Source organism: Oncorhynchus mykiss, chromosome 16, assembly GCF_057628025.1.
Source record: "Oncorhynchus mykiss isolate SJ-2025 chromosome 16, ASM5762802v1, whole genome shotgun sequence".
In the NCBI taxonomy this organism is placed as follows: Eukaryota; Metazoa; Chordata; class Actinopteri; order Salmoniformes; family Salmonidae; genus Oncorhynchus; species Oncorhynchus mykiss.
In genome coordinates, this window is record NC_143037.1 from 24,747,447 (window position 1) to 24,761,064 (window position 13,618).

General features: G+C 41.1%; 1 protein-coding gene across 1 annotated transcript in view; it reads right to left on the reverse strand.

Moving 5' to 3' along the window:
- Positions 1-532: 532 nt before the first annotated feature.
- scn4aa (sodium channel, voltage-gated, type IV, alpha, a) overlaps positions 533-13,618 on the reverse strand; it is a 52,607-nt gene continuing 39,521 nt past the window's right edge. Inside the window, exons 20-25 of the mRNA XM_090202343.1 lie at positions 12,952-13,233; positions 12,571-12,624; positions 12,132-12,269; positions 9,875-9,976; positions 9,140-9,410; positions 533-8,901 (exon numbers count right to left, since the gene is read on the reverse strand). Coding sequence (XP_090058469.1) covers positions 7,478-8,901; positions 9,140-9,410; positions 9,875-9,976; positions 12,132-12,269; positions 12,571-12,624; positions 12,952-13,233 — 2,271 coding nt within the window. The 3' untranslated portion in view covers positions 533-7,477. The remainder of the gene's footprint in view (positions 8,902-9,139; positions 9,411-9,874; positions 9,977-12,131; positions 12,270-12,570; positions 12,625-12,951; positions 13,234-13,618) is intronic.

Below are 13,618 nucleotides of genomic sequence, written 5' to 3' on the forward strand. Positions count from 1 at the left end.
ACAGTCTGTGACAATCGGTCTTCCGGTATTCACAGTTTTCCATTTCCAATCTCAACCGCTGTCTTTACATTTTTACTCACTCTCCCCTGAATAAGCACTTGGAAGTTGCTGAATTAATTGATTATTTACTTATTCGACATTGGTGAAAAGAAATTGAAATGTAAATATGTATTATGGAAATCATTGTCATTTGGGGGAATTGTTTTGGCACAAACTACATTTCAGTAACAGCTTTTCAATTCTGAAGATCTTTTTTAAATTTTTTTTTACCTGTGGCCAATACATCTTGTAACCTTAAAAATAGCTGGTGTGAAACAACAAATAATTGCATATTGCGTGTCATCTGTGCTTATGTAAGGGCAACCAATAGAGGGCGTGCATTTATTACTGTGGGAAAGCCCGCATTGCAACATACAGTATTATTCACACAGTCACAATTACAGTTACAATTATGTAACCCTGATCCCTAAACCTGACATTCCATTCCAAATACTTCAGAACAGTTTGAAACATATGAAAGCAGCCCGTTTCCTTTTCCCCCCATTTTAAAATATTTTATTCAAGTAACATGGTTAAATTGTACATTAATTAAATACATTAAATATAATACAAAGGGGGGGAAAAAAGTCACAAGAAAAAAAAGAGAACCTCCAATACTGAGCCAAAAGTATATACAGGCAACACTGATTATAAGCTTACTACTAACGTTTTGCATATGACTCCCCCTACATTGAAAATGTAAACATTGGTATATAGTATGTATTTCATTTCGATTTTGCCATTTAAGGAGCAAGCTGTCAAACAATGTAAGTATTGCAGCGATGATATATCATCTCAGATACCATCACTGCAGATCTCTAGTATTTGTAATAGGAATTACTGCCACAACTGCAGTTTCTTCATAAGAAAAAGAGACCCCTCACAAGAAGTATTTAAGAAATATGTTAAGGTCTGGCAGCTGTTACATTCATTTCAGGGACGACGTTTAAAGCAGTTGAACACACACTAAAAAGGTGCTCTACTTCCATTCCAAGTAGTTTAGAACGAGAGACACGGTCAACAACTTCCTACACTCTAGCACGGAAAACCTTAACACTTCAAAAGTGCTTATTTCATTCATTTATACATTTTCCAGGTAAGATATTTGTTTCATTCAATTACAACGTGCACAACAGTAAGTGCAGCTATCATAACAACATGAGTAAAGACTTAAAGGGACAGTTCACTCCAAAATCAAAATTTGTGTTCAGACTTCCAGACTAATGTTGCGTTAAGTCCACATCCCGTGCCTTCAGAAATTATTCATACCCCTTGACTTATTTCACATTCTGTTGTGCTACAGCCTGAATTCAAAATTGATTAAATAGATTTTTTTTCTACACAAAGTACCCCATAATGACAAAGTGAAAACATGTTTTTAGAAATTTTAGCAAATGTATTGAAAATTAAATACAGAAATATCTCATTTAGATATGTATTCACACCCCTGAGTAAATACATGTTAGACTCGCCTTTGGCAGTGATTACAGCTGTGTGTATTTCTGGGTATGCCTGTAAGAGTTTTGCACATATGAATTGTACAATAGATGCCCATTATTCCTTTTAAAATTCTTCAAGCTCTGTCAAGGTGGTTGTTGATCATTGCTAGACAGCCATTTTCCAGTCTTGGCAGAGAGTCAATTTAAGTGAACATTCAACGTTGTCTTGGTAAGCAACTCCAGTGTATATTTGGCCTTGTGTTTTAGGTTATTGTCCTGCTGACTTCTTACACATTTGGTTGTGTTACACCCTGAATTTAGATTGGATTAAATAGAGATGTGTCACTGGCCTACAAACAATATACCATAATGTCAAAGTGGAATGATGTTTTTTTTTTGTATTATATTTTTATACTATTTTTTAAAATAAACGATGAAACAAATTGAAAGCTGAAATGTATTCAGTCAATAAATATTCATCCCATATGTTATGGCAAGCCTAAATAAGTTCAGAAGTAAAAATGTGCTTAGCAAGCCACTCTGTGTGCAATAATCCTGTAGTGTTTAACCATTTTTTTGTTGACTACCTCATCTCTGTACACAACACATACAGATAATTGGAAGGTCCCTCAGTCGAGCAGTGAATTTCAAACGCAGATTCAACCACAAAGACCAAGTGGTTTTTCCAATGCATCGCCAATTGTTGCACCTATTGGTAGACGGGTAATACAAATAAAAAATCAGACATTGAATATCCTTTTGAGCATGGTGAAGTTATTAATGAACCCTTTGGATGGTGTATCAAAACACCCAGTCACTACAAAGATACAGGCACCAGTAGGGTTGCCAACTGTCCCGTATTAGCCGGGATGTCCCTTATATTGGGCTAAATTGTTTTGTTCCATACGGGACCTCCCTTGTCCCGTATATTCATCCAATCACAGTATAGTGTAAACGAGCCAATTTCTGCAAAGTCTGTCTGTCAAGGAAATATGGATAAACATGCAAAAAAAGACTGTTTATTGTAGCTGCACAATGTGAAGTAAAAAGACGTGGGTTAAGCCCGTCAATGGTGACTCAACGAAAGCTTTCTGTACTTTATGTGTCGGGAATTCTCAATTGGCCATGAAGGGGAGAATGACCTAACTCAGCATGCATCCACAGAAAAGCACAAGGCCACGCTAGCTAAAGGTGCATTCTTCGTGAGCTCTCCTTCACTGACCTGGAGCAGGCGGTGGTGGCCCTCAAAATGACAGTCAGTATGGACCAACTCTGTGAAGAGTTTTGTGCTAGCGGGAGGAAATGCAGAAAGCCAGACAGGATACCACAAAATCCACCAGTGAGAAGTAGCAGTGAGAAGTAGGTGGCAGTTTTCCAAAACCTAGGGAAAGCCAACTTGATCAACATGTTCAGGATTGTCTCATTGGTCCTCAGTGTGCCAGACTCAAATGCCTTTGTAGAGAAGATTTTCTGTCTGATGACCATTAAATGGTCAGACTCAAGAAACCGCTGTAGCACAGAGCTGAAGAAAAAAGAAATTCAAATATCTGGGAACTGTGACTTGTCACATAATGACTTCTCTCTGGCTATGCAAGAGTCAAGGACTGCTTGAAATCAGTCAAGAGCAGCAAAAAATATGTAGACTTGGTGAGTGACTCATGCCCCTCTTTTCCACTTTTGCATTTGAAAAGGTTATTTTTTTGCTGTAAAAAAGGTCCAAAATGTGATTTATTTTATCATTTATTTAGAGGTTTATTCACATATGTTTACACAACGATACAGTTTTAGTAAAGCTATAGGCTAAATGGAATATACAAATGTTTTGCCTTTCCAATTGAATAAGAATATACACTGTATATTCATTCACACAACACCGTACCCCCGTGACACCGTGCACTGGCACGCAACCTTTTGTCCCTTATTTGGTAGTGAGAAAGTTGGTAACCCTAGGCATCGTTCCTAACTCAGATACCGGTGAGGAAGGACAGTACTCAGGGATTTCACCATAAGGACAATGGTGACTTTAAAACAGTTAGAGTTTAATGGCTGTGATAGGAGAAAACTGAGGGTGGATCAACAACACCGTAGTTACTCCACAATACTAACCTGATTGACAGAGTGAAGAGAAGGAAGCCGGTACAGAATACAAATATTGCAAAACATGAATCCTGTTTGCAGCAAGGCACTGAAGTAATACTGCAAAACATGTAGCAAAGTAATTCACTTTTTGTCCTGAATACAAAGTAATTTGTCCAGAACATAAAACACATTACTGTGTACTACTCTCTATAATTTCAAGCATAGTGGTGGCTGCATCATGTTATGGGTATCCTTGTAACCGTTAGAGACCGGGCAGTGTTTCAGGATATAAAAGAAATGGAATGGAGCTAAGCATAGGCCAAATCCTAGAGGAAAACATGGTTCAATCTGCTTTCCACTAGACACTGGGAGATGAATTCACCTTTCAGAAGGACAATAACCTAAAACACAAGGCCAAATCCACTGTGGAGTTGCTTACCAAGAAGACAGTGAATGTTCCTGAGTGGCCGAGTTATAGTTTTGACTTAAATCTACTGGAAATTCTATGGCAAGACCTGAAAATTGTTGTTTAGCAATGATGAACAATCAATTTGACAGAGCTTGAAGAATTTTGAAAATTCTTCAAGCCCAGGTGTGGGAAGCTCTTAGAGACTTACCCAGAAAGACTGACAGCTGTAATCGCTGCCAAAGGTGCTTCTACAAATACTGACTCAGGGGTGTGAATACTTATGTCAATTATATATTTCTGTATTTCATTTTCAATACATTTGCTAATATTCTACAAACATGTTTTCCCACTAAGGGGGCGAGTCAGATTTGATATAAGCTTGTGCAAAATGGAATTGGAAGTACAAAATGCCAAACATCACCAGGGTGTTGGTATTCAGACTAATTCTGCAGGTAGGTAGGTGTTTGATACGCAGTCTTGCTCATGAGAAAATGTGTGATAAGTCTTGTGGCATCTAGCAGCATGTGGAGAGGAGCCGATAACAGTTTATTTGGATAATCCCATACTGATGGCAAATGGACGTTCAACTAAGCCAGTGGACAGAATTTGTCGAAATGACGTCATTTCAACCAATTTTGCCTGCTGTGAACTATCAACAAATTGTTCAAACAATATCCACTAACCCTAACCTAGCCCTTAACCTAAATTTAACCCTATACCTAAACATGACCCTAACTTCAACCCTAAAACTCAGCAAACTGTTGCATGTCAACAGACTTGAAGTTGAAACTTTTGCTGATAGTTGGAACGTGTAGACCATCTATAGAGGACTAACTAAATAAAGTGGGACCGAAGAGCAAAACAATTATATCATTCAATAGTCTGTTGGCCGTAATAATAAAACAAAGAATATACAGTCACCGGGCAGGCAGAGTAATAGACGAGGGACTTACGCAGGTGCTCAATGGAGCCAACTTGGAATCAGGCGCTAAGTGAATAGTTCTACGACTCGATTGTGCCGGTAAGATTACATGGCTGGTCCTGGTCAATAAAAATGTACATTTTTGATTAACTCAATAAAACAAACTGCACATGATCTCACACTCGTATTATGAACTACATCCACACCACTGCAACACAGAATTATATTGGCTCACTCAGAGACATTTCAGACAGACATCCAGTAACAGTACACGGTTGTGTCACGTAAGGCTCATGTAAACATTCAGTTGACAATTATTCCCTCGTAAACCAACCGGTACCCACCCCAGTACGTAAATATATTTTGGAGATATATTTTGGAGATGACACTAACAGCTGAAGAGACAAAATCCAGAAATATAATATTTTGGATCATTTGTGTGACATCCCGGTTGAAACGGGTACTTACCATTTCAATTAATTTATACTTACTTTAATTAAGACATTTATTAATTAAATGGTCAATACCGGACTGTAAAATAAATGATTACCAGTAGACCTGTTAGACACAGTGATGCAGCCACCTCCGAGGGGCCTTGAGACGGGGGTGCCTCTGCTTGAACATGAACTGGAGGGATATACAGTGCCTTCAGAATGTATTCACACCCCTTGACTTTTTCCACATTTTGTTATGTTACAAAGGGGGATTAAAATGGATTTGTCATTTTTTGTCAATGATCGACACAAAACACTCTAATGTCAAAGTGAAAGAAAAATGCTAACATTTGTAAAAAAAAATATATAAGAAATAGAACTTCTTGATAAGATAAGTATTCAACCCCCTGAGTCAATGCATGTTAGAATCACCTTTGGCAGCGATTACAGCTGTGAGTCTTCCTGGGTAAGGGCTCTAAGAGCTTTGCACACATGAATTGCGCAACATTTTCCCATTATTCTTTACAAAAATCTTCAAGTTCTGACAAATTGGTTGTTGATGACTGCTGGAAAACAATTTTCAGGTCTTGCCATAGATTTTGAAGCAGAGTTAAGTCAAAACTGTAATTCGGCCACTCAGAAACATTCAGTGTCTTCTTGGTAAGCAACTCCAGTGTAGATTTGGTTATTGTCCTGCTGAAAGGTGAATTAATCCCCCAGTGCCTGGTGGAAAGCAGACTGAACTAGGTTTTCCTCTAGGATTAGGCTGGTGCATAGCTCCATTCCTTTTCTTTTTCATCCTGAAAAACTCGCCAGTCCTTAATGATTACAAGGATACCCATAACATGATGCAGCCACCACTATGCTTGAAAATTTGGAGTGGTCCTCAGTAATGTGTTGTATTGGATTTGCCCCAAACATAACACTTTGTATTTATGACATCAAGTGAATTGCTTTGCCACAATTTTTTCAGTATTACTTTTGTGCCTTGTTGCAAAAAGGATGCATGTCTTGGAATATTTGTATTCTGTAAAGGCTTTCTTCTCTTCACTCTGTCAATTAAGTTAGTATTGTGGAGTAACTACAATGTTGTTGATCCATCCTCAGTTTTGTCCTATCACAGCCATTAAACTCTAACTGTTTTAAAGTCACCATTGGCCTTATGGTGAAATCCCGGAGTAGTTAGGAAGGACACCTGTATCTTTGTAGTGACTGAGGGTATTGATGCACCATCCAAAGTGGAATTAAAATCTTCATGTCTGCTTTTTATTTTATTACCCATCTACCAATAGGTGCCCTTTTTTGCAAGGTATTGGAAAAACTCCCTGGTCTTCGTGGTTGAATCTGTGTTTGAAATTCACTGCTCGACTGAGGGACCTTACAGATAATTGTATGTGTGGGGTACAGAGATGGGGTAGTCATCCCAAAAAATCCTGTTAAACTATTATTGCACACAGTCCATGCAACATATTTTATGACTTTTGACAGATTTTTACTCCTGAACGTATTTAGGCTTGCCATAATTAATAAGTTACTTATTGACTGAAGACATTTCAGCTTTTCATTTTTAATTCATTTGTTAAAATAAAAAATAAAAAAAAATTTGAAAAACATAATTCCACTTTGGCATACTGGAGTAGGCACAGGTGAATCTGGGTGATTTCCCCCCAAAAATAAGGTGATTCCAAAATGTCAAAATAAGGCATGATCTGAGTATGAAATGTTTTTATGGCAATAAAGGCATTTAGGCATTCCTTCAAAACAATTAGATGTGGGTAATGTTCACTGTCAAAAACATGCCCAATTCCTATGGGATATGTATGGATACTAATTATCAAACATTTTATATTTTGTGAGATTGTGAATTGTTTGTAGGTATAAAATAGAATACAGAGTTATCTAACAGTCCAGTGGTCAAATATAGATCAATTCTAGAAATGGCCTTACAAAAATAGAAAACGAGACCCCCTATTACGATCAATAAACTTGACTTTAATTATTATACCTAAACCATCAGCTACTTGTAATCACTTCATAGTAGTGCTATGTGGAAGCGTCAACTATATTGGCGACACTCCCAACACATAAAATTACTCGCCAAATCTGTGAAAAATACAATAGGAAGACCATGGTGAATTCCCTCAAGTGCTTTTTGTTATACAATCGACTCTCGCAGGCTGTCTATTGACTCACGGCTACACAAATAGGGGGTGACCTCTATGGGGACCACCAAGAGGTTTGGCCCAGCAGGCTCCGGCCAGGTAGGTTCCAGCCCTGTGGGTTGTGTTTGCTCGGGGAGGTCCAATGGCGGATCAGACGTCACAGGGGCTGAGTGTAACACCACCTCACTGGTGACCTCAACGGGGACCACCAAGAGGAGTGGTCTGCCAGGCTCCGGCCTGGTGGTCTGAGTTTGCTTGGGGAGGTCCGATGACCTATTGGACACCAGAGGGGCCGATATGGGTTGCGCTCGCAACCCAGCCAATTCCATCTCTGCGGCAAGGTCCAGGTCGCTCCCATAGAGCACGTTCATCTTTCGCACCAGAAGTCCCTCCGTCTCCGGGGGCTCCTCGTTCTCCTCCCGCCTTATCTGCCTCTTGGAGCGGCGCATGAAGGAGGCATGCAGGATGGAGCGCTTGAGAAGGTGCTTGCGGTAAGCCCGCTGGATGATCACGGCTGCTGCCTCCTCCTCCTTGCGCCGCAGCGTGGTGGTGATGGGCTCGTAGGAGTCGGTCGTGGGGTTGTTCATGTTGAACTTGGCCTCGATGCTCACCTTCATGGCCGTCATCTCCACCCCTTCGCCCAGCACCTCCTGGGTGACGGCCAGCAGGATGTCCAGGCAGTGAATCTTATCGCCCGTGACCAGGGGCAGGTCCATCGAGATCAGCTTGATCCGGTTGGGCTTGGCGATACGCAGGGGTTCCTGCAGGGTGTCACAAAACTCTGACAGCTTGGCATATTCGATGAACTGCGTGCCCTCCAGGTCGAACTTCTCCCAGGTCTCGTCGAACATCACAAAGTCATCCTCGCACAGCAGGTCCCCGCTCTCCTCTTGGGCCGTGTTGAAGTTCTCCAGGATGATGGCAATGTACATGTTAACCACCACCAGGAAGGACATGATGATGTAACTGCAAAAGAACATGATACCCATGCCTGGGTTGCCGCAGTTGCCCCGAACGTCCGAGCCCGGGTTCTCAATGTCTGGGTCGCAGTCTGGAGGACCGCTGTTTAGAATTGGCAGCAGAAGACCATCCCAACCCGCAGAGGTGGTGATCTCAAACAGGCAGATAATACTGCTGCCGAACGTCTGGAAATTGAAGATGTCGTCGATGCCTGCCTGTTTTTTGACGTAGGCAAAGTTGGACATGCCGAATATGGAGAAGATGAACATGATGAGGAAGAGCAGGAGGCCGATGTTGAACAGGGCAGGGAGTGACATCATCAACGCAAATAAGAGCGTCCGAATGCCCTTGGCACCTTTGATGAGACGCAGGACCCTGCCTATCCTAGCCAGCCTGATGACCCTGAACAAGGTGGGTGACACAAAGTACTTCTCTATGATGTCCGACAGCATTATACCTGAAGGGAAATTAGATAAACAATGGTTAATGACCAATCACACCTCTCCATCTACTGTCGAAATATCTCATCTTCAATGCTTTTCAGTGTGGCATTTTTCAATTGGAATTTGGTTTACTTTCTGAATCAACTTGATTTTAAATGGAATTGACCCCAACCCTGTAGTAACTTGTCTATGACTTATCCTATGTACAGTATACAATAAGGTATACAGTGTAAAGAATATTGAGGTACAAACCCGCAACGGACAGGATGACCACGACAAAATCAAAAATATTCCATCCGATGGTGAAGAAGTAATGGCGAAGGGCAAACATCTTGAGCAGACACTCGCCGGTGAAAACGACGATGAAGGCCAGGTTGATTTTGTAAAGGACATTTTCCTTCTCCGCGCTTTGGTCGTCCGTCTCCACCATCATGGTGACCATGTTGAGGCAGATGAGGACCATGATGAAGATGTCAAAGAACTGCTGAGTGATGAAGTCAAACACAGCGCCTTGAATCATGTTCTGTAGGGGCCCGAGGGTCACATGAAAGAGAGAGCGAGGGAGACACAAACACAAATTTCCTTAGGTGTGTTAAAGCCAATGTTGTGTAGAACAGGCTAAGGTGGGTCAACGATGATGTCATGGCAAAGTCACGCATTTTAATGTCACTGGGTATGTGGTATACTCAGAGCAGGACCTGCAGACTCTAGCCCCATAACATAATTGAATTATTACTTGTACATGAAATGTATCACACAATTACTGGTCAAAAGATTGACATTGAAATTCTACACATAAAAAATGCACTTTCAACACAAAAGATCATTGATCAAATGACGTAATCCCTATAATCAGCAATTTATTTATTGAAGGTGCTTATGTAGAGTACATTTAGTCTTGGATTAGAAAGATGTAATGAATCTTAATACTAGAGAGAGTAGCATAAGTGTGTGGCTATAACCGAATGCCATTTATGTGTTGCATACCGTAGGCCTTGGGATAGGCTTCACTGGCTTCTTCGAGCCAAGTTTCTTCATGGCTTCATGATATTTCTTCTGCTCCTCTGTCATAAAGATGTCGTCACCAAAGTGCAGGATCAAAATCAAATCAACAATTATTCTGGGCATTTACATGTATACAGGTATATATCAAAATGAATTAAAACTGTATATATTCAATCTTGATTTTTTAAAATTTGTAGTCAATCTGCGATTGGTACATCAATTGTTGGACTTTTAAAATAGTTATAAATACAGTTTGATTCTTGAAGAGTATCTGTACAGTATACAGTGCATTCAGAAAGTATTCAGACCCCTTCACTTTTTCCACATTTTGTTACGTTACAGCTTTAATCTAAAATCCTCACCAAATAATACCCCATAATGACAAAGCGAAAACAGTTTGACATTTTAGCACATTTATTAAAAATAAAAGACAGAAATACCTTATTTACATAAGTATTCAGACCCTTTGCAATGATACTTGAAATTGAGCTCAGGTGCATCCTGTTTCAATTGATCATCCTTGAGATGTTTCTACAACTTGGAGTCCACCTGTGGTAAATTCAATTGATTGGACATGATTTGGAAAGGCACACATCTGTCTATATAAGGTCCCACAGTTGACAGTGCATATCAGAGCAAAAACCAAGCCATGACGTCGAAGGAATTGTCTGTAAAGCTCCAAGACGGGATTGTGTCGAGGCACAGATCTGGGTAAGGGTACCAAAACATTTCTGCAGCATTTGAAGGTTACCAAGAACACAGTGGCCCCCATCATTCTTAAATGGAAGAAGTTTGGAAACATCAAGACTCTTCCTAGAGCTGGCCGCCATGCCAAAGTGAGCAATCGGAGGAGAAGGGCGTTGGTCAGGGAGGTGACCAAGAACCCAATGGTCACTCTGACAGAGCTCCAGAATTCCTCTGTGGAGATGGGAGAACCTTCCAGATGGACAACCATCTCTGCAGTACTCCACCAATCAGGCCTTTATAGTAGAGTGGACAGACGAAAGCCACTCCTCAGTAAAAGGCACGACAGCCCGCTTGGAGCTTGCCAAAAGGCACCTACAGACTCTCAAGACCATGAGAAACAAGATTCCCCTGTCTGATGAAACCAATATTGAACTCCTTGGCTTGAATGCCAAGGGTCACGCCTGGAGGAAAGCTGGCATCATCCCTACGGTGAAGCATGGCGGTGGCAGCATCATGCTGTGCCAATGGTTTTCAGCGGCAGGGACTGGGAGACTAGTCAGGATTGAGGGAAATATGAATGGAGCAAAGTACAGAGAGATCCTTGATGAACACCTACTCCAGAGTGCTCAGGACCTCCGACTGGGGTGAAGGTTCACCTTCCAACAGGACAATGACCCTAAGCACACAGCCAAGGTAACGCAGGAGTGGTTTCGGGACACGTGTCTAAATGTCCATGAGTGGCCCAGCAAGAGCCCGAACTTGAACAAGATCAAACATCTCTGGAGAGAAAATAGCTGTGCAGCGACATTCCCCATCCAACCTGACAGAGCTTGAGAAAATCTGCAGAGAAGAATGGGAGAAACTCCTCAAATACAGATGTGTCAAGCTTGTCGCATCATACCCAAGAAGACTTGAGGCTGCAATCACTGCCAAAGGTGCTTCAACAAAGTAGTGAGTAAAGGATCTGAATACTTATTTTTAATACATTTGCAAAAAAATATCATGTTTTATTAATGTACACTAATTATTTCGGGACTAATAAATTATATTAGTTGAATTGAGTAAATGCATTTCTCGTTTTACAGAGCAATTATTTGATTAACTACACGCTTATAATTTAGTAGGTCTATTGGTAGTTGTTATTTACACTATACACATAGCATATGCTTGGGTACCACATTGACATCTCTGATGTGCTTGCCTGAATAAGTGAATGCTAGAACAAGCCATTTGTATCTTGTCTCTTAATAATTGCATAACGGCGCAAGTTAGACATGTTCATTATTGTCCTACTGAGAGGTGATGTAAGGCTCGCTACCTTGACTAGATTCCTCCAGAGACGTACACGGCCTGTTGCCTTTATTCACATAATATGAACGTAGTTTACTATTATATTCAACATTTCTGCATAATGGTTGGGTCATTTCCGAACCTTTACAAAATGGCGACTCATCCAGTTGTCGGGGATTTCTATATCCAACTATATATATCTGTCATCTATTAATCACTTTATTTACTAGTAAAAAATAAATAAAAAAGAGATGGCGCTTATCTTTTTCTTTTGCTGGTTGAAATTGTCAATAATGACACCAATGAAAAGATTGAGGGTGAAGAAGGAGCCGAAGATGATGAAGATGACAAAGTAGATGTACATGTAGAGGTTGATCTCATACGAGGGCTGCTCCTCCACCTAGGGGACCATAAATAGTTTCGCTCGTCAAACAAACAAAAAAACGATTAACACTTTGAAATGACTTTCCTGAATAAGCATGAATAACATCTGACCAACTGTGTATAACTATACACTTTTAATAAAAGCATTTTGAAGCGTTTACAATTCACAAGCATGAATCACATTTATGATCATTTATAAAGCATGTATACACATTTTTCAATGGCTTACTCATGAATGCTATGACTTTTGTATTCTGTGGTAATAACTGCTCCCCAAACCAAATGTTTATATTACAGTATCTTATATAAGTACCTACTTCTCGAGAGTCCACGGCAGCATACATGATGTCCATCCAGCCTTTAAATGTGGCCTGTAGAGAGATAGGGCACTTTTTTTTCAGATACTTTTGAGTACACCAACACCCTCAGAGAAGGAAACAATATTAAATACTTTAGTAGACCAGGGGATGACCAAGTCTCTTGCTACCGGGTATGCAGGCATTTGCTCCAAACCTGTTGTTACACACTTGATTCAGTTAATCGAGTTCCTGGTGAGCAGCTAATTAGTTGAATCAGGTGTGCTAGAGTAGGGTTGGAGCAAAAGCCAGGAGGAAGGGTAGCTCTCCAGGAGGAGGATTGGGCCACAGCTTGAGAGCCAGCGCACAGCACCCATGCATCTTAGAAACCCTGGCCCTCACCACTTGCAGCAGAGAGAGGTAGCCCAAGCCCACGTTGTCGTAGTTGACTTTGACGTTGACCCAGCGGGCTTCCTGGGTGGCGTGCTGCAGGGCAAGGCAGTCACTCCTGTTGTTGACCTCGGTGATGGGGAACAGCTCCTCCGTGGTGGTGTTGATGCAGCGGTAGAACTTTCCGGCAAACAGGTTGACCCCCATGATGCTGAAGATGAGCCAGAAGATGAGGCACACCAGCAGCACGTTGAAGATGGAGGGGATGGCGCCGACAAGAGCGTTTACCACCACCTTCCTCCCATAGACAGGACACAGTGTAGTCAAAACCATCAAAGTCACCTCCGTTACAATAGTCAGCCATGACCACTGCAGTCACCGCCACCCAACACTAAGTCATGCTCCCTGCAGTCAAAATAGTCAGTCAAGACAGCTAACACCACCTTCGTCACAATAGTCAGTCATGATGACCACTAACATCACCTCGGTCACAATAGTAATTTATATGACTACTGCAGTCACCTCTGTCCCAATAGTAAGACATGCTCCCTGCAGTCAAAATAGTCAGTCAAGACAGCTAACACCACCTTCGTCACAATAGTCAGTCATGATGACCACTAACATCACCTCGGTCACAATAGTAATTTATGACCACTGCAGTCACCTCTGTCCCAATAGT